Source organism: Vombatus ursinus, unplaced genomic scaffold (assembly GCF_900497805.2).
Source record: "Vombatus ursinus unplaced genomic scaffold, bare-nosed wombat genome assembly UNPS02014924.1, whole genome shotgun sequence".
Taxonomy (NCBI): domain Eukaryota; kingdom Metazoa; phylum Chordata; class Mammalia; order Diprotodontia; family Vombatidae; genus Vombatus; species Vombatus ursinus.
Window position 1 is genome coordinate 4,612,814 of NW_020954702.1, and position 19,771 is coordinate 4,632,584.

The 19,771-nt window shown below is 35.0% G+C and overlaps 1 protein-coding gene across 1 annotated transcript in view; it reads left to right on the forward strand.

The window, feature by feature from the left end:
• The window catches only part of BRWD1 (bromodomain and WD repeat domain containing 1), a 150,607-nt gene that overhangs the window by 25,815 nt on the left and 105,021 nt on the right, over positions 1-19,771 (forward strand). Inside the window, exons 5-8 of the mRNA XM_027843632.1 lie at positions 8,449-8,599; positions 12,374-12,472; positions 15,155-15,315; positions 17,130-17,351. Of these exons, the coding sequence (XP_027699433.1) occupies positions 8,449-8,599; positions 12,374-12,472; positions 15,155-15,315; positions 17,130-17,351 (633 nt within the window). The remainder of the gene's footprint in view (positions 1-8,448; positions 8,600-12,373; positions 12,473-15,154; positions 15,316-17,129; positions 17,352-19,771) is intronic.

Here is a 19,771-nt window from a genome sequence, read left to right on the forward strand (position 1 = left end):
TGAAACTAGAGGTCACTGTTGCTGATCTGAATCATTGGAAGGAGATTTTACACAGGTCTAAATCTCCCCAATTTTTTTTTTCAGTGAGCCCTCAGTTAACCATAGATAACAAAGAAAATCCATAAATGAAGTCATGCCAATCATTTTTCAATTCAGTGTGTCTTGATATATAGAGATGTTCTTGATTTATAAAATCCAACATAATGTAAAAAATTGCTAGTGAGACAATACGAGGGTTGGGAACTTGCTGCCTCAGGGCCACGTGTGGCCCTTTGACCGAATCCAAACTTCACAGAACAAATCCTCTTAATAAAAGGATTTGTTCTGTAAAACTTGGACTCATTCAACAGGCCGCACCTAAGGACCCTGGAACTGGACCAGCAAGGCTCAAGTAGCATTAAAAACATTACAAAGATAGTTGCTGTTTTTATTGATATCTTTTGTTTTTACTTTGCCTGCATTATCCCCTGTGACTTTCCTTTTTCCCTTTTCCAGAGAGCCATCTGTTGTTGTAATAAGGAATAAGAAAAGAAGAAAAGGGGGAAAACCAACACAGCCAATCAATCAGCATGCATAATTTTTAGTCTTTAAAATTTTTTTAAAATAAAAGAGTAATGAGATGTGTATCAATTAACAGGCATTTATCAGGGCCTTTCAAGTAGTCTAAGTAGAGAGAGGTAGCTCAGTCTATAGAGCACTGGGCCTGGATTCAGGAAGACCTGAGTTCAAATCCAGCCACAGACACTAACTGTATGATCCTGGACAAGTCACTTAACCTCTATTTGCCTTCATCTACTGGAGAAAGAAATGGCAAACCACTCCAGTATCTTGGTAAAGAAAACCCTACAGACATTATGGTTCACAGAGTCATGAAGGGTTGGACGTGACTGAACAACAACAAAGAAGGATATCCTGGGCTGTGTGAAAGACATTGGGAATACAAAGACAAAAATAAAACATCCTCTGTATTAAAGGAGCTTATATACTCTCAGAGAAAATGATGCATACGTATATTAGGGTTTTTGTACTTTCATCTGCTCCTCTTTTCTCTCCTTCCCCCTCCCCCTTCTCTCTATTGTGCATTTGTATATTTATGTGAATTTTTTTGTGGTCCATTTGACTAACTATTGCTAGTAAGCTAGCATCAAAGAAAAAGACGGGAAAACTAAAGAATGAGACGCATTTCACAAGCAGTCCTAGTCCAGGTCTTCACCCAGAAATAGCAGAGCTCTCCTGTTGAAACCTGAGATTCCTCACCCAACTCCTTGCATTTGATTCTTGAATTATAACACCATTTTCACCAGGATATGAGAGCAGCTATCTGACCAATGGCCTTAGTTTAACAGTTTATGTCTGAAAGGTTTTTTCAGGCAGAAGAGATGGACAATACAGAACAAGAATAGGCAGAACACCAACATGTCTCTGCAAAACCTCACAATTTAGAGCAACTTTGTCAGCCCTCGAAGTTGTCTGTTTCTAGAAGTCTTTGCATAGGTGAACTCAGATGGTGTGTGTGTAGGAAAGTTGCTGGAGTTGGGGCATGAGTGTCTGAACTAGTACAGTCCCATGTGGGTTCCCAAAGTTGTGTGAGTCTTTTTGACTAGTTAACATATGCCAGTAAGCCTACACCAAATACGAGGCAGGAAAACTATACTTTATTCACTCAGAGGAGACACACTTGTTCAACAGTTGACTGAAATGTGTGTCCCTTATAATTTGGCTATAAATATTTATATATTATATGAGACGGGAAAAAAAAGGCTGCTCATTACCATGTAATTGATTATACACATTTTAAAAAGGTATGCTTGTTTTGTTTTTTGTGAGGCAATCAGGGTTAAGTGACTTGCCCAGGGTCACACAGGTGTCAAGTTTCTGAGGCAGGATTTGAACTCAGGTCTTCCTGAATCCGGGGTCAGTGCTGTATCCACTGTGCCATCTAGCTGCCCCTAAAAAAAGGTATGCTTGTTAAGGAGACTGTATATCACTAGCTACAGGAGATAGAGGGAAAAAAAGTGCCCTTGTTAGTGTAGCTAGTTTCAGTAAATGAAAGGGGACCATATGTTATCTGTAAGACAAGAGAAACGAGGAGAGCATAAGCCCTTGGTCTATTGAAGTCTTCCTTTTGTAGAAATTAATTCTTTTGTACCAATTAGAGGAGGAAAGAAGATGCTAAAGGAAACCAGCTCTTGTAAGTTATTCTTGCAATTCATGTAGCGGTCATACACATCAAAAATGGTGAATACAGAACAAAATGAAATTATATAAGTTTTTTTTTAACGTTTTATTTTTCCTCCAGTTACATGTAAAAATAATTTAACATTCTTTTTTTTTTTTTTTTTTTGGTGAGTTCTCTATTCTGTCCCTGAGAGATGGGAGCAAAATGATAAGCAGTCTGATGTAGGTTATACATGTGCAATAAAGTAAAACATTTCCATGGCAGTCATTTTGTGCAAGATTAAAGAAAGAAAGAGAGAAATAGTATGTTTCAGTCTGTATTCAGACAATATCACTTCATTCTCTGGAGACAGATAACATTTTTCATCATGAATCCTTTGGTATTATCTTGGATTATTGTATTGTTGAAAATAGCCAAATCATTCATAGTTCTTCATCATATACACTGCTGTTTTTTGTACCGTGTTCTCTTGGTGCTTCTCACTATACTTTGCATCAGTTCATGTACATTTTTCCAGGTTTTTCTGAAATCATTCAGCTTGACATTTCTTAAAGCACAATAATATTCTATTACAGTCACATTTATCCATTCCCCAATTAGTGGGCATTCCCTCAATTTTCAATTCTTAACTACCACAAAAAGAACTGCTATATGTATATGTGGGTGCTTTTTCTTTTTATTTTTTAATCTCTTTGGAATATAGACATAGCAGTAGTATTGCTAGATCAAAGGGTATACACAGTTTTATAGCCCTTAGGGCGTAGTTCTAAATGGTTCTCCGGAATGGTTTAAGTATTTGGTATGTGCCAGGCACTGAGCTAAACAATGGAGATACAAAGTAAGGGAAAACATTGAGCATTGCACTCAAGGAGTTCCCCTTCTAAGGGAGACAATATGTTAAAGAATTATACATATAAGATATATAGTATCAGTGGAAGATAGTCTTCGAGGGAAAGCCCTGGCAGTTTGGTTGGAAAAGTAGGATTTAAACTTGAGGGAAGCAGGAGGCAAAAGTGATGAGGGAGAGCATTCCAGGTATGCAGGACTCTTGCAGGAGATTGATTATTAAGTGGAAGGAACAGGAAAAGGTAGTTGAAGTGATTCTTTCAGAGACTGTAGAGAAATCACACAAGATATGAATTGACAAAAGACCTTTCAGATTTGTCAATTAAGATATAATTAGAAGTTTGGAAGCCAAATTACAGAATATTTAGAATTGAGTGAGAAGAAAGAAGTGGAGGCACTGATTGCTAAAGCTTTCTCAAGAAGTTTAGCTATGAAGAAGAGGAGAGATATAGAATGGTAACTAATAGGGAATAATCAGAACAAGTGAGAGCTTTTCAGGAATGGCGATTGGTATGTTTGTAGGTAGTAGCTATTAACTGAGGAGAGACTGAAGATTAGTCAGAGAATGGGGATGTTGGGTTAATCTTGAGAAAGGCTAGATAGAATGGGATCAAGAATATATAAAGAGGGGTTTTCTTTAATAAGATGATCCATCTCTTCATATAAAATAGGGTTAAAGAGGAGTAAATAGAGAGAGAAGATATTTGAATAATGTGAAGTGAAGGGGAAACTTTTGGTCAGTGACCTCACTTTTTTTTTTTTATAATTAAAGTTTGAGGTAAGGACATTTGCTGAGAGGGTTATGGAAGGGATGCTATGGGCATCTCAAAAGGGATCAAAAGGATTTGGGATAGCTCCTGTGGTGAGTGCAGATTGATTAAAAGGATTTCCTTGCTGCAGTGATGGCCTGGTTGAGATTGTGTAACATATTTGTAGTGGGCTCAGGTAGCATAGTTTTCTTCAGTTCTTCTCAGCAGTACAATAAATATTGGCTGTTTCAAAGTACATGTCCCATAGATATCTACCATGTCCAAAACTCAGCTCTTTCATTCCCTCATCCATTGTTCTTGATTCCTTATTCTCCACCAGTCAGTTGCCAAATTTTTGCTTCTATGTAATATTTCTCATGTACATCCCCATTTTCTCACACACTCGCTATCCTCGTTCAGCCCCTCATCATCTGTCCCTTGTACTTTTGAAGTAGTAGTATCTTTCTGATTGATCTCTCTGCTTCAAGTCTCTTCATTCAAATTCATCCTTCAAATACATGCTAAAGTGGTTTTCCTAAATGTCTGACTATGTCACTCCCCTACTTAATAAGCTCCTGTGGTTCCCTACTACACTTAGGATCAAATGTAAACTGTTTAACTTTCAAAGCTTTTCATAACCTGGCCCCTTGCTAACTTTCCAGTCTTCTTGCATTATACTTCCTTCTATTTACTCTCTGATCTAGCTATATTGAGCATTTTCTCTGGCAATCTCCATGACTTTCCCTCCTCCATCCCCACTGCTGATCTCCGTGGCCTCCTTTATCAACTAAAATCACACCTTCTACCTTCTACCCCTCTTAATTTTCGTGCGTTCCCTCTGTTAATTATTTTTTATTTATCTTGAATGTAGCTTGCTTTTTATATATTTGAGGACAGGGACTATCTTTTGCTCTTTTTTGTATATACCCACTGCTTACTGCAATGGCTGGCACATAATTGGCACTTAATAAATGTTTATTGATGGATTGATTTATATTGGCCTACTCGATGTTTGTATAGGAAACTGTTGCTTGTTACCATGCTTTTGTATTGGCCGTCCCCATTCCTGGAATTCTCTTTACCTACCTAGACCTTTCAGAATCTCTGACATCCTTAAAGAATCAACCTAAATGAGACATTGGGCAGAAAACCTTTTCTGGTTTCCCCTACGTGCTAGTGACTTCCCCTTTAAAGTTGCTTTCCTCTTGTTCTTTATATACCTTGCATATACTAATTTATGTATATGTTGTTTCTTTTAGAATATAAGCTTTTAGAAGTCAGGGACTGTTTTTGAATTTTCTTTGTATCCTCAGAGCTTAGCATGGTGTCTGGCACATAGTAATTGTTTATGAAATGCTGGTTTTTTAAAAAAAATCTTTACTGATACCTTTTGTTTTTATGTTGCCCAAATTTCCCCCAGTATCCTTTCCCCTCCCTTCTCCATGAAAGCCGTCCTTTTTTTTTAAAAAAAAAAAAAAAGGACTTTTAAAAGAAAAAGAAAAAAATCATCAAAACTGATCAGTACATCAAATATGTGTGTATATATATGTATACACATATATCTATGTATGTGTGTATACATAATATGTGGGTGCAATATTCCAAATCTTCCCACCTGTGTAAAGGTGCTAGAAGAGATGTCTTCTCATATCTCTTCTGTTAGACCCCACATGTTCTTCGTAGTTTTGCAACATTAACTGTTGATTTTTTGTAGTTCTTGGTTCTGCTTACATCACTGCGTTAGTTCTTGTAAGTATTTCCATGCTTCTCTGTATATATCATATTCATTGTTTCTTATATCAGAGTAATAATATTCCATTAAATTTATACACAATAGTTTGCACATTCATTCTCCAGTCGATGGGTATTTACCTTATTTCTAGTTCTTTGCTACCACAAAAAGTATTGCTCTAAATATTTTGATGTGTATGTGGATTTTTTTTTAGCACTGACCTTCTTGAAGTATATGCCTAGTAACAGATCTAGTTGAAGGAGCATAGCTGTATTAATCATTTTATGTCCATATTTTCAAATTGCTTTCCAAAATAGTTGTACTGATTCACAGCTCCAACAGTGCACTAGTGTGAAGTGTTTGTTGGTTGATTGATCCTTTTTATACATTGTAAGTTTTCCTTTTAATTTCTGCTTTTCAAACTTAGATACTCTTTTGTGCAAAGTAGAATTTGTGAGTTATTTGCATATGCTGCGTTCTGCCTAGTCAGATGCTGATTTCTAAATGTCCTTGTGTATTTTCTACAAAATTCATTCTTCACAAGAATTTACAATAATTTTAGTCAAAACTAACTCAACTTGAAAGAGCCAAAAAAATATTTTCACCAGCCAAAATGTAAATAAAACTAGAATTTTTTTTCAAGTGCTGAGGGATAATCTGTTAGTGATGGTTAATCTAATGACTGTAAATGAGAAGAACTTGCAATATGACCGTGCATTATTTAAAAATTAACAAAGAGGGCAGCTCGGTAGTGCAGTAGATAGAGCAACAGCCCTAGAGTCAAGAGGACCTGAGTTCAAATTCGACCTTAGACATTTGATACTTATTAGCTGTGTGACCCTGGGTAAGTCACTTAACCCCATCACCTAGCCAAAAAAACCCCAAATTTAACAAAGCCCTTAGTATATTAAAGTACTTTTTAGGCTAGTGACTTTTAAACATTTTTGTTTTATAACTGCTTCCTCAGGATTCTTCTCCTTTCCCTGCTCTCTGTCCCTTTTTATACTTTTGAGAACAAGTTAGCAATATCCCCCCAAAACAATGAAGCTTTCATTTCTTTAGGATTGGATAAGAGTAAGGGAGTCTCAGTAGCTACGAGTAGACTTTGAGAGAATGAGATATTTCCATGGAGGGAGCAAGAAAAAAATAAGTGTAAGAGTATTAACCTGTTCTTTGGTCTCTGGAACTTCTTTGGCATTCTCTAACAACACTGAGTTTCAGAAACTTTTTAGATTTTAAAATAGGTCAGGCCAATAAATTATAAGTATTCACTGCTAAACTTATGTGCTCTTTAGAAAAAATCTTATAGTATGCTCTTTTAAAAAAAGAAGGGTAACATATGGTGCTTTATTTTGTCATTGACTTACAACAAATCTGTGAGGTAAGTGCTTCCAGTATTATCCCATTTTTACAAATGAGCAAGATGAGGCTGTGATATTAAGTATTTTGTACTGATTCACAAAGGTATTAAATGTCTGAGGCAGGTCTCTAATTCAGTTCTTCTAGTCTTAAAGTCTAGCACTCTGCATGCACCACAGTTCTTGTATGTTGTATTTTGATAGAATATACACAGAAACATACACATTTAGTTTGTTTTAATTGATTGCTACAAAAATTACCTTGGGAAACGATTTAAAATTAGTTTTGAATTTTATTTTTAGTGTTCATATTGGTTGTATCATATAAGAGAAGTATGTACATTGTTTCAATAATAATAGCACTATTGTAAAATTGGCATACAATCTTAATATAGTTCTACAGACTTATGAATTGATTAGGTTCTGAGTATACACAGGGGAATATCAAGACAATCTTTGCCTTCACAAAGCTTGAGAGTGTAGTATAGGGATAAAATGTACACAGATAACTATCACATAACTTCAGTAATTTTTAAATGCGTACAGTCAGTCAAAGTGGAGTAAGGATACCTTCTAGCTGAGTAGATGGGGTCGATTTTATGGAGGGAGCTGCAGACAAGCTGGACCATGAACAAAGGAAGGATATCAATAGGCAGAAATTATGTTTGGGAAGCTATTTTAGAAGCCATTTCCATTCTGGGGAACATGAGAGCTTTTGAGAACTGTGAATGAGATTGTAGAACAGTCCCATTTGGCTGGAGTATGAAATAATGTGAAATAAGGCAGGAAAAAGGTGGGGTGGGGATAAACATTTATAGAGCACTTATGATGTGCTAGGCATTGTACTAAAACACTTTTTTTAACAAATATCTCATTTGATCCTCACAGCAGTTCTGGAAGATAGATATTATTATTATCCTATTATTATCCTTATTTTGTAGTTGAAGAAATTGAAGGAAACAGGTTAAATGACTTGCCCAGGGTCATACAATTAGTGTTTGTCTATGGCTGGATTTGAACTCTGGTCTTCTTGACTTTAGGCCCAGTGCTCTGAGCCACCAGCTGCCCTTGGAAAAATGAATTGGAGCCATATTTAGAATGGACAGAATGCCAGGCTAATCTCTTTGTGTTTTATTTGGCAAGTTATGGAAAGCTGCTGAAAGTTTTTGATGAGAGAAGTGGTATCTGTCCTATTATTTTAACAGTGTGAAAGCTAGATTTGAGAGAAAAGAGTCTCAAGATAGGAGTACTAGATTACAGTAGTCCAAATTAAGAGGGATAATGACCTGAAATTTAGTGGCATCGGTTAATCAAGAAACTTATTAAGTACCAGTTATCATGTGCCACACACTATATTAGGCATGGGGAATACAAAGGCAAAAATAACAAGTCACTTCCCTCAAGGAGTTTCCATTCTGTTGTGGGATACATACACACGTAGTAAATATACTACAGTACAGCATTTGAAGAAAGATATTTCATAGAATTGACAGAATTTGGCAAACTACATATGGGACATGATAAATACAAATATATTAAAGTTCTAAACTTAGACTATACCCTTTAAATTTTTATCCCAATTAGGTCTTGTCAAATAAACATGTGGCACCTGATCATCTGTTGCAAATCTGTCAGCGTATTGGCCCTATACTGGATAAAGAAATTCCACCCTGTATTTCCAGAGTTACATCTTTGCTTGGTGCAGGAAGGCAGTCTTTGCTACGTACTGCAAAAGGTATCTTATTTTAAGAAGTTTTGGGTTATATTCAATAGTTTTAGTAAGTTGTATAATTTGTGAAGTAATATGAACATTGTAAGCAAATGATAACTTCTAGATTGTGAAATAATTCTTGGTTTTTAGTTTGAACCTGAAATAACAATATTATTGGGCTCTTTTTAATGCTTCAGAATTTTCTGTCTTAAATATAAAATCCAAGGGGTTAAAGATGAGAGTGTCAGGCTCATAAAAGCTAAATTTTATTTTTAAGAGGCATTTCTAAGGTCTTTCTAAACTTGTAGATCAGAGACAACTCAATTTAGCATCCTTGCTATGTTTCTCATTAGCTTTATTAAAATGAAGTATCTCTACTTGATATCATATTCTGATTATCCATTGATATGTGATACCTCAATATCCTGATTTCAGGATTTCCAAAAAACATAGTCATTCAATCATTACCAAAAGTTTAATACCTCATTTATGTTTTTTCAAAACTAGATCATCTTTCCCAAGGACTACTCTGGTATAATGAACAAAATTCTCATTCTTTTTCATAGTTTTGCTTAAATTACTTTTACCAATCAACTAAATAGTTGATTAACTGTTTTTAGTTAATACACATTACACAAGAAAGAATATAAATTAAAATGCTTGTTAAACTTTATGAGCTTTTGTTTGTATCTGTTTGAGATACCCTGTATATTTATATGTGCATGTGTCATTATATATATGTTTGTATATTTGGTATGTCCAGAAAGTCTTTGGTGTAGTTTGAAACTTCAATAAATTTAGAAGTATAAATGCTGTTATTCAGTCATTTTCAGTTGTGTTTGACTCTTCGTGACTTCTTTTGGAATTTTCCAAAGAATGGGGTTTTGATGTATACATGACGATTTTGATATGACCACAGAAGAAAAAGTCTAATGGAGATCAGGTGACTGAGATAAAAATGGAGGTAAAGCAAGTGGCCAAGCAAGAGATGGACCTCTACTGATCCACCAGTCTGAGAAAATGGTATCCAGAAGCTGTTGCACGTTCATTACATAATGACAGGATGCTCTATATTGTTATAAAATTAATTATTCAAAACTACAAGAAATTTAAATAAACTTTAAGGTATCTTTTTTGTAAGTTTGTGGCATGTATACTTCTAAAGTTACCAAAGCTTAAAACTGCACTAAGACTTTTGAGACATTCTGCATAATGTCCATCTTAGTGTTATATGGAATAATTAACCCAGACCTTTTACCTGGTGTTTGAAGGAATCGCTTGAATCTTTTCACATACATTGCCAGCACGTTAGCATCTAGCTTCAGGTTGAACACCATCTAGTCATTCCTTTAGCGAGATGGTCTTTGCCACATTCTAGTCAACTCTAATTATCTAGTTTTTCTTGTTGAAATCTTACTCTCTCTAACTTCTACACATGAGTCCTAATTTTTCCTTTTAGAACAACATTGAATGAATAAAGCATTAAGTGCATACTTATATGCAAGCATTGTACTATGAGTTGGAGATACAAAGAGAAAAACCAGATAGTCCCTCCTCTCAAACTCTCGGTTCTAATGGAGAGAGGGGAAGTATGATCCCTCTTCTATGTGAAAGTCCTTCATACATATACATACACATACACATACACATACACATACACATACACATACACATACATACATATACATATGCATATACATACGCATACACATACGCATACACATATACACACATACATATACATACCTATACATATACACATATATGTACATATACATATATACACACACACATACACACATGGAAATAGCCAAAATCCTTTCCTTAACTCCCTTCCCTACCCGCATTTTAGTTATTATCTTCTCTAGGTTAAATATTCATAGTTTTTTTAACTAAACTTTATGTGACATAATTAGACATGGTCATGTTGGATGCATTGCAATTTGTGCTTAGAACATGTTCCACTTTTTTAATATCTTTAGTAAAATGTAAGAGGCAACGTATAGTGGAAAGAGCACTTGATTTGGAGTCAGACCTTGGTTCAAGACTTGGTTCTACTATTTATAGAAACGTGTCCCTTAACCTCTCCTTAAATTGTCCATATTAACAGGAACAAGTCATTTAACCTCTCTGTACCTTAGTTTCCTCATTTAAAAATATAAATAATACTCATTTTCCTGTTATTATAATCATAGCCATTTAAACTACTTCAGAGTGGAATCAGCTGCCTCCTGAGGTGTAGTGAGGAAATTGGTTAGGTAAGGGCTGGACTCAATGACTTCAGAGGTCCCTTCCCACTCTTAGATTCTGTGATACTTCTACTCTTAACTTGGAGATTTTTGGGAGTTCAAATGATAATGTGTGTAAACTGTAATTGTTCCAGATATCTGACTAGTGTGTTTTCTTTGTGGGATCAGATTACCCTCTCCATTTTTCAATATTTCTGTAATGTAGCCTAAGAAGGCACTGAATCATTTGGCAGTTATGGCATATATAGTTGTCTCATACTACTGAATTTTTAGTCAACCAAGTCCTGTCTTGTGTTTGTGCAGTTTATTCCCTTAAAAACACAGGAATTTAACATGTATCCTCATTAAATTTCTTCTTGTTAGGTTTGACCTTTTATCTCAGTCTGTCAAAATATTTTTTGAATACTGATTTCTGCCAGAGTTGTAGAGCTGGAAGGGACCTGGGAGGTCATTCAGTTTAATGCCTTTATTTAGAGAAGTTCATTGATTTGATTTGCCCAGGATCACATAAATAAGTTCCTGAAGCTGGGATATTAGTTATCCTTCTCAGTTTTAAGTTAATTGAAGATTTTATAATCATGATGAATATACAGATTGGTGAAATATGTCCTTTGTGTGAATTCAGTGAAGTGTTAGTACTTTCTACCCTGAACCCATTTGAATTCTTTCTTTAAATTAATGATTGTAATCATGTAGAGTAGTGATAGTTTTTGCCTTTTGGTCCTTTGAGGCACTTTAGCTTAAAAAAAAAAAACAACGAATTTTCCTTCATGCTTTATGCAAATTGGCCAGCCACCTTGCAACCTTTTAAAAGTTGTTTCCTAGTCATCCAGAGTTGTTATGCTTCTTTTGTTTCTGACTCAGTAAATAGTTCTTATCTATTCTTGCCCCTGCCCTGGAAATACTCCATTTTAACTCATTATATTTCATGGCTCTTCTGATTTACACGTTCTTTACCCATGCCCATCCCAGTGTAGTTGGGGTGGATGAGTATTGCTTCATAGCCTACTAGATTGGCTACATTCCAAGATGTTGTTAATTATATTATTAGATTACTTGGCTCTGCACCAGTACTGTGAAGGGTAGCTTGCACGTAATTTGTCATCATGGCGGTGGCAGTAATGAATCCATTTATATAAAACATAATTTTTCTGCTCATTCTGGGACATTTCCTCAGTGGAAATTTTGCATTTTACCAAACTGCTGTTTTACCTTTCCTCTGCCTCATGTTGACACTGCTGCTGTTATCATCATTTAATTTGCTTCAAATTTTTATTGCTTCTCTTGAGTGTTAAGTCCTTTCTGTACTTAGAAGGATGAGAACAGGAAACTTTATGGAATAGTTTTCAGACTAAAATCTTACATTCTTTGCTTTGTCGTTGATAATGTTTTATGATCATATTGTTTAAACTTTAAGTTGTCTCTTTGGTTTCTAAGTACTTTTAAGTTTTTAATTAGATGAGATATATTATATTATGGAAACCTATAAAAAGATTTTCTCTTAGGAATAACTTTCAAGGTTTTTTGACATCTAAAATTCATTTTAAAGATTGCCGGAATACAGTTTGGAAGGGCTCTGCTTTTGCTGCTCTTCATAGAGGAAGGCCACCTGAAATGCCTGTAAATTATGGTTCACCACCAAACCTTGGTAAGTTTATCTTTCAGCCATTTGTTGAATTCCTTGATAAATTTGGATACATATAAACACACATGCATACATATATGTGTCATATCTATATATGTATGTTAAGATCAATATAAGATTAATTTTTTAATAGTTGAAAACTGGCATTTTAAAGACAGTCTGATCGTTCTTATCTGAACAAGACAAAGGAGGGTTGAATACATACACACATGTTAATACAGAAATACATTAAATTCACCAAGGAAAGAAGTGGGAGAAAAGGATTTAAAACTAGGATAAATTGAGAAAGGAGTGGGAACAGATCAATTCAGTTACAGATTGCTAGTGTTCATATATCTTCACTTTCACTACCTCTTCCTTTTTAAAGAGAGGGGCAAAGAAAGGAAAAAAATAAGGAAGACAACTTAGAAAGACTTAAGAACTCTAACCAAAGCAGCAACCAGTCACTGTAGAGTATGGGATAATAATGGAATACGCTTCCCATAACTTGGCAAAGAGGTGATGGACTGGAGGGGATGATATGACTTGTACTATCAATGTTGGCCAATTTATGGGTTTGTTTTGCTTGATGGTACTTATTTTGGTAATAAAAAGGGCCTCTCCCTTCTTCCCCCTAATGGGGCCAAGTAGGAAGGGACTTAGGGAGGGTTGTAGAAGAATAGTGATAGTGATGCCAAAAAGGAAGACAACGAAGAGTATCAATGGAACATTTTTTAAAAGACCCAGAAGAGAGCAGAAGGGGGACAGAGACAGGTAAGTTGGTGTTGGTACCCTATCTTGTTAAATTTAACATATAGTTTTAAAAATCTTTACTCTTTATTGTATTTGGAATTGCCTGACAAAAAAGAATAAAAGTAATTATAAGAGGTGTGGTCTCATCATTAGTACTATAAATGTTTTATATTTTAAAATTTTATATTGATACTTTTATTTTTACATTTCAGTCCTTGACCAGTATCCCTCCCCACTCTACCCCACCATAGACACTGCCCATTCAGTATATCTTTGAATCCTCTCAATTGCTTGATGGTAACAGAAAAAAAAAAGTTACATAAGACAAATTAACACTCTTTGACTCTCAGACAGCATATGCAATATTTTATGTCATTAGTTTTCTTTTTTATCTTCTGAGAAAGGGGAAGTGTTTCATCATTTGTTCTCTGAGGCTGGTCATTATGTTTTTGGTTTTTTCAAGCACGAAAAGACCCGAACTATACCCTAATGCCCTAGTAATAATCAACTTTATGATGGATGGTGTATTTTTATGACTTTTGAACTATTTGGTTGTTATGTCTTGTAACGTAGTAGTTGGAAAGAAAGTTGATTGCCTCTGGTTTAAAAGTTGAAGAGTTTGTGCAAATAAGGAGACTGTTTTAAGGTAAATATTCCCAATTTTGATGTTTTTGCTTTTTGATGAGGCAATCAAAGTTAAGTGCCTTGCCCAGGGTCACACGGCTAGTAAGTGTCAAGTGTCTGAAGCCAGATTTGAATTTTGATATTTTTCCTAAATTTTTGTATGTCACTGGAGGTAAAATGGTGTACTATTGATTACATAAAATTAAAAAGTTTTACACAAATTAAACCATTGTAGCCAAAGAAGAAAATTAGGAAACTGGAGGAAAATTTTTGCGAGATATTTTTCTTACAGAGGTTTCATTTTTCAAATATATAAGGAACTGATCCAAATTTATAAGAATAAGAGTCATTCACCAGTTGGTAAATAGTTGAGATACGAACAGACATGTTTTCAGAGGAAGGAATCAAAGCTATCAATAGCTATATGAAAAGATGCTGTTAAGTCACTAATAATTAGAGAAATGCAAATTAAACCAACTCTGAGGTACCTCACACCCATGAGATGGGCTAAAATAACAGAAAAATAAAATGATAAATGCTAGAGGGGGTGTGGGAAAATACAATTCCACTGTTGTTTGGTTTGTGTGAACTAATTCAGCATTTCTGGAGAACAATTTGGAATTTCACCCAAAGGGCTGTAAAATTTTGTATGCTCGTTGACCCACCTATACTATTTCCAGGTCTATATCCCAAAGAGAGCAAAGGAAAGTGAAAAGGTCCCATATTTACAAAAATATTTATACCGGTTCTTTTTGTGGTGGCAAAGAATTGGAAATTGAAAGGGTGCCCATCAGGTGGGGAATGACTGAACAAAGAATAGCATATGAATGTGATGGGATACTGTTGTGCTGTAAGAAATGATGCAGGGAAGATTTAAGAAAGATCTGAGAACATATATGAACTGCTGCAAAGTGAGCAGAAGCAAGAGAATAATTTACGCAGTAATAGCAGTATTATAAAGATTATCAACTGTGACAGACTTAGTACCTTCAATCAACACAGTGATCTACCTCATTTTCAAAGGATTCATGATGAAACACTGTCCGCTTCCAGATAGAGAACTGATGGGATCAGATTGTAGAGATCAGACCATATTTTTTTCCTCTCGTTTTTGTCCCTCCCCTTTCCTTCCCTCAAAATGGCTAACGTGGAAATTTGTTTTGCATTACTTCATATGTGTAATGGATATTGTATTCTTGCTTTCTTAGTAGATGGGGGAGGGTATAGAGGAAGGCACAGAATTCAGAACTGAAAATAAAAGAGAATTTAAAAAGTAAATTTTTGTATGTAAGACTTACCCTTAACCATTTTAATTGTTTTATTTTGTAGTGGAGATAAATCGTGCAAAACAACTTACAGGATGTGCCTCATTTAGCATGGCATTTCCAGGAAGTATGTATCAACATATAAAAATGCACAGGAGGATTCTGGGACATCTCTCTGCTGTTTACTGTGTTGCATTTGATAGAACAGGGCACAGGATCTTTACTGTGAGTTAATATTGTAAACTTAATGTCTTACCTTCTATTAAAAATTTACTAATTGAGAAGGGCAAGAAAAAAATTTTTAATTGTATATAACAGTTTGGAATTCTGTTAATTAAACTTTCCAGGTCTTTAAAGGAAAACTGAAGTGGGCATATTTATATCTGAGTTTAGGTATGTCTGATGCTTTTTAAAAATTATATTGGGTTGAATTTTAGGGAATAAAAGTGGCTGATACTCTAAATTGGAGATTAGTGGACCAATTAAAGTGAAGGGGCTATTTATTTTTTAGATGATTTATTCATTTTATTACAGAAAGGAAATTTAAGATATTGATCATCTAGACAGTTCCCACCTTCAGATAAGTAAAAATATAGCAGCACCTTTTTTTTTTTTTTTAACTGATGAAGTTACTGAAGTCTAGGGAGATGAACTTTAAAGCAAGACTTAGCCACTCAATTTCAGTCTGCAAAATATGGATCAAATCTTGTTAAAAAACAAACTTGGAATTCTTTAGCTTTACTGGAACTTGCCATTCACTATCCGAAATAAGTGGGGCACAGAGTGGACAAATTTCAGAGAGTCCATAGACTTAGATAGAGAACACTTACATTTCCATTTTAACTAACTTCTAACTGAAATTTAGTTTTCCCTTTGGTTATGAATGTAGGTAGCACATATTATACTGAGAATGGGTTCATGGGTTTCATTCCTATGCCAAATGAGTCACACAAAAAAGATGAATAACTCTTGTCTTAGGACTTGGAATTTTTTGGTAACATTATGCTGACAATAAGATTTGACCTATTAATGTTACATCCTGTGCTGGATATTGTGGTGGGTGAAAGATAAAATGACTGAAGAAACAACGGTTCAGTCTTCCAAGAAAATTTATTAAGCAGTACATGCCAGTTGCCTAATGAAGTGGGACCAGACCTACTCAGCTTAGGTCTGGACCCTGAATACAGGAGGAGACAGACTTTATACATTAGAAACGATTAATCAAATAAGAAAATAATACAATATTAGGTAATCTGATTTCTAATTAGGTGAAAGATTAGGGATTTTCCAAGTTGGAAGGGGGAGAACGAACAGATGCAATTCCCTGAATTCAGAGAGGTGTTCCACTTCTCTCCAAGTGTCTGTGAACAATCAAAGAAACATGGAAACAATAACTGATTGGTCAGTATAGGTATAGTGTTTAGAGAAGACTTATGGGTTGCTTGAGACGTACAGTTGTGAGAAAACTCCTTGCATCGGTCTTTAGATCTGACCAGCTTTCTGGTCAGCATAACCTAGGTCTTCAAGGGTCTTTAAACAGCAGACAGAAGTAGTTCAGTTTCCCAGTCAAACAGGCCTAGGTTCAAACAATGCAATAAGGTTTTCTTTCAATTTCCACAATTGAATAAAATTTTCTCACAGGACAGAATTTGATCTGGACCCATAACTGAATAGAAAGGAAGCTGAGCTAGCTCCAAAATTGAGGCACAAGATAGAGTCAGTGTGGTTTTACTCAATTACCACAGTTTTACCACTTGCATTTACCTAATGTCTTCAGTTCCCTCAGTACTAATCTAGAATCCCTGAAGAGCTATGAACCATGTAGAAGAAAAATATCATGGCTCTAGTAATCTTTATCTATTCAGTGATACTCAAGTTTCACTATTTGACATGCTGTTTTGAGAGGCAATTAATTTTAAGAGGTTGAGGGAGAGAAATAATTATATATTTAATTTTATAAACAAATGATTTCTTTTAAAATGACTTAACTTAATTTGCTAATTTGAATTGATACATTTACTTTGGGGACTTTTTTTTAGGGTTCAGATGATTGTTTGGTAAAGATATGGTCTACACATAATGGCAGATTGTTAGCCACATTAAGAGGCCATTCTGCAGAAATTTCTGATATGGCTGTGAACTATGAAAATACTATGATTGCTGCAGGAAGTTGTGATAAAATAATTAGAGTGTGGTGCTTGAGAACTTGTGCCCCAGTTGCTGTGCTTCAGGGACACACTGGCTCAATTACATCTTTGCAGGTAAAATTAAATGCCTTTGTTTTTGTATTATGTCTTTTTTTGCATGAGCATAGTAGTTGAATGTGATGCTTTTATAATCCAGCAGGGATGTGAAAGTATGTATTCTGTTAGGGCAGGGGGTCTTTCTCTTTTTATGTTTGTATTCCCAGCACATAGCTCAGCGCGTGGCACATAGTAGAGATTAATTAAATGCTTGTTGAATGAATAAATTATCATATGTGTGTATATTAAATTGAATTTGTTTTTTACTTATTTATATACATTTATTATACATAAATTTATTCATTTTAAATTTTATTATATGCACACACATATAATAAAATTAAAATTGAATAAATGCATAAATAAAATTACAAAGTCAATTAATAGATAAAAGTCAGGTGAATGGTTAAATATTTTTTCTGTTTTGTCACCCACCCCCTTTTAGTTCAGTAACCATTTTTTAAGTTTTCTCATTACTTTAAGAATTTAAATCTTTCTGAAAATTGGGAGTTTTGTTATTGAGGAAATTTAACTCATCATGATTCAGAAGGGTGGCACAAAATGGGTAACCAAATACCTTATGTAGAGTTGACACATAAGAAATTATGCCCAGATTTTATTAGGATATATTTCACTGCTATGAGGTCAATCAAGTCTGATCCTATTTCAAAATTAACATTTTTTTTTTCTAATTTAAATCTTCTGGATTTGGAAAAGCTGTTGGAAAATTTCCTCAAAAAAACTTTGACGTAGTTTCTATCAGATTGGTGTCAATGATTAAATGTTTTTTAACCCTAAGTCTGTAAGGGGTTATGATAGTGGTGTTTATTGGATCCCTGGCAAGTGGTATGGAATTGTGGAAAGAAGAGAATAGGAGTCAGAGGAGCCAAATTCCAAATCAGGGCTCTGCCACTTCTTACTTGTGAGACTTTGAACAAGTCTATTAATGTGTCTGTAAAATGAGGCGATTGGAATAGACTCTTCCCATTCTAAATCCTATTGACTCTGACCATTTGAATTGTTTTTCAGACATTTGCTTTGAAAGGTTCACATTTTATTTTCTAAAGTGATCAAGATGGATTTTCCTCTAAAGAAGTATAGAGTTTATTCCTATTTTTTGTAGGAAAGAACTTTGCTTTTAAATGACAGAAATCATTTTCATTTAAGTCAAAGAATATTAGAAAGTAAAATATTTTTGCTTGCTCTCAGGGAGTACAACTTTAATTACTGAAAAGCTTATACTTTTGGGGGAAGGAGCACATCTTTGAAGGTTCTTGCATTTATATTTTAATCCCAATTCTCACTTCCCATGATGTCCCTCCTTGTCAATTGACACGTATACATGGCAATATGATAAGAGTTTAAAATTCAGTGAGTCAGCAATTGTTTAAGTACCTAATGTGGCCATTTGCCAGGGGTACACAGACAATAGCAAATTAGTACCTTTCCTCAAGTAGCTCATATTGTCCTGAGTGGATACAAAGACTATAAGTAGAGAAGTAAGTCAAGCTGTTTATAAAATTGATTCAATCTTGATCCTCCCAAAGACTGAGTTCACAGAGACTGAGACCATTTGGGAGGCCTTTCCCTCAAAGGATCATTATTTTTCTTTGGCTCATCCACCCTATTTTGAGTATTCTAGGGAAGTCTCTAATTGGCCCCATGGTATAGCTTATGTCTAGGTTTCTCCCGATGTTGGTCACATGTCCCATAATTCCTGTGTAGGTTGGCGTTAGATAGCTTTTACTTCACTTTCACTGGAGACATTGGATTTAGAGGACTCACACATGAATTAATGCTAAAATATATCAAGCACTCAAATTAGCTTTTTCTGAAGGAAACTGAAATTGTTGCCATTGGGTTACCATGACAATTTAGTGAAATCTCATTCTCTCTCTCTCTCCCAAAGAGTTGGGTTATATACAGTCACTTCATGTTTTAGACTCTTCTAGAAGTAAACATACTTTAGGAGCTGCTGAAACAAGAATCGCCTTCCCATCAGACGTGCAGATATCCAAGTAAATTTTTTGCTTTGCTCTCCCAAGTAGGACACCACATTGGAACCATATAGGTGATCCTTTTCTTTGTCTAAGGCTTTACTAACCAAGGAAGATCCTGTTTAGGGGCTGTATAGATGATCCTGATCCTCTTTTTTCCTCCAAAAATGTATGCTGCATCCCGGTATCCTCTATTCTCGAGAGAAGGTCAATCCTGAAACTCTAACTTTGAAACTGTCCAATTTGGGGATACTCATGAAGCAACTCACAAAGCTGATGCTAACCTGTGAAATTCCCTTTACCTGCTAGGAGACTAAATTATTGAAGAACATGCTAACTCCATTTTTTGTCCTAGGGAGTTCATAATCCTTGAACTTTGAATCAGAAGATTTGAGTTTAGGAACAGTGTCCTTTAATTCCACTGTGAAGTGGTGTACAAGC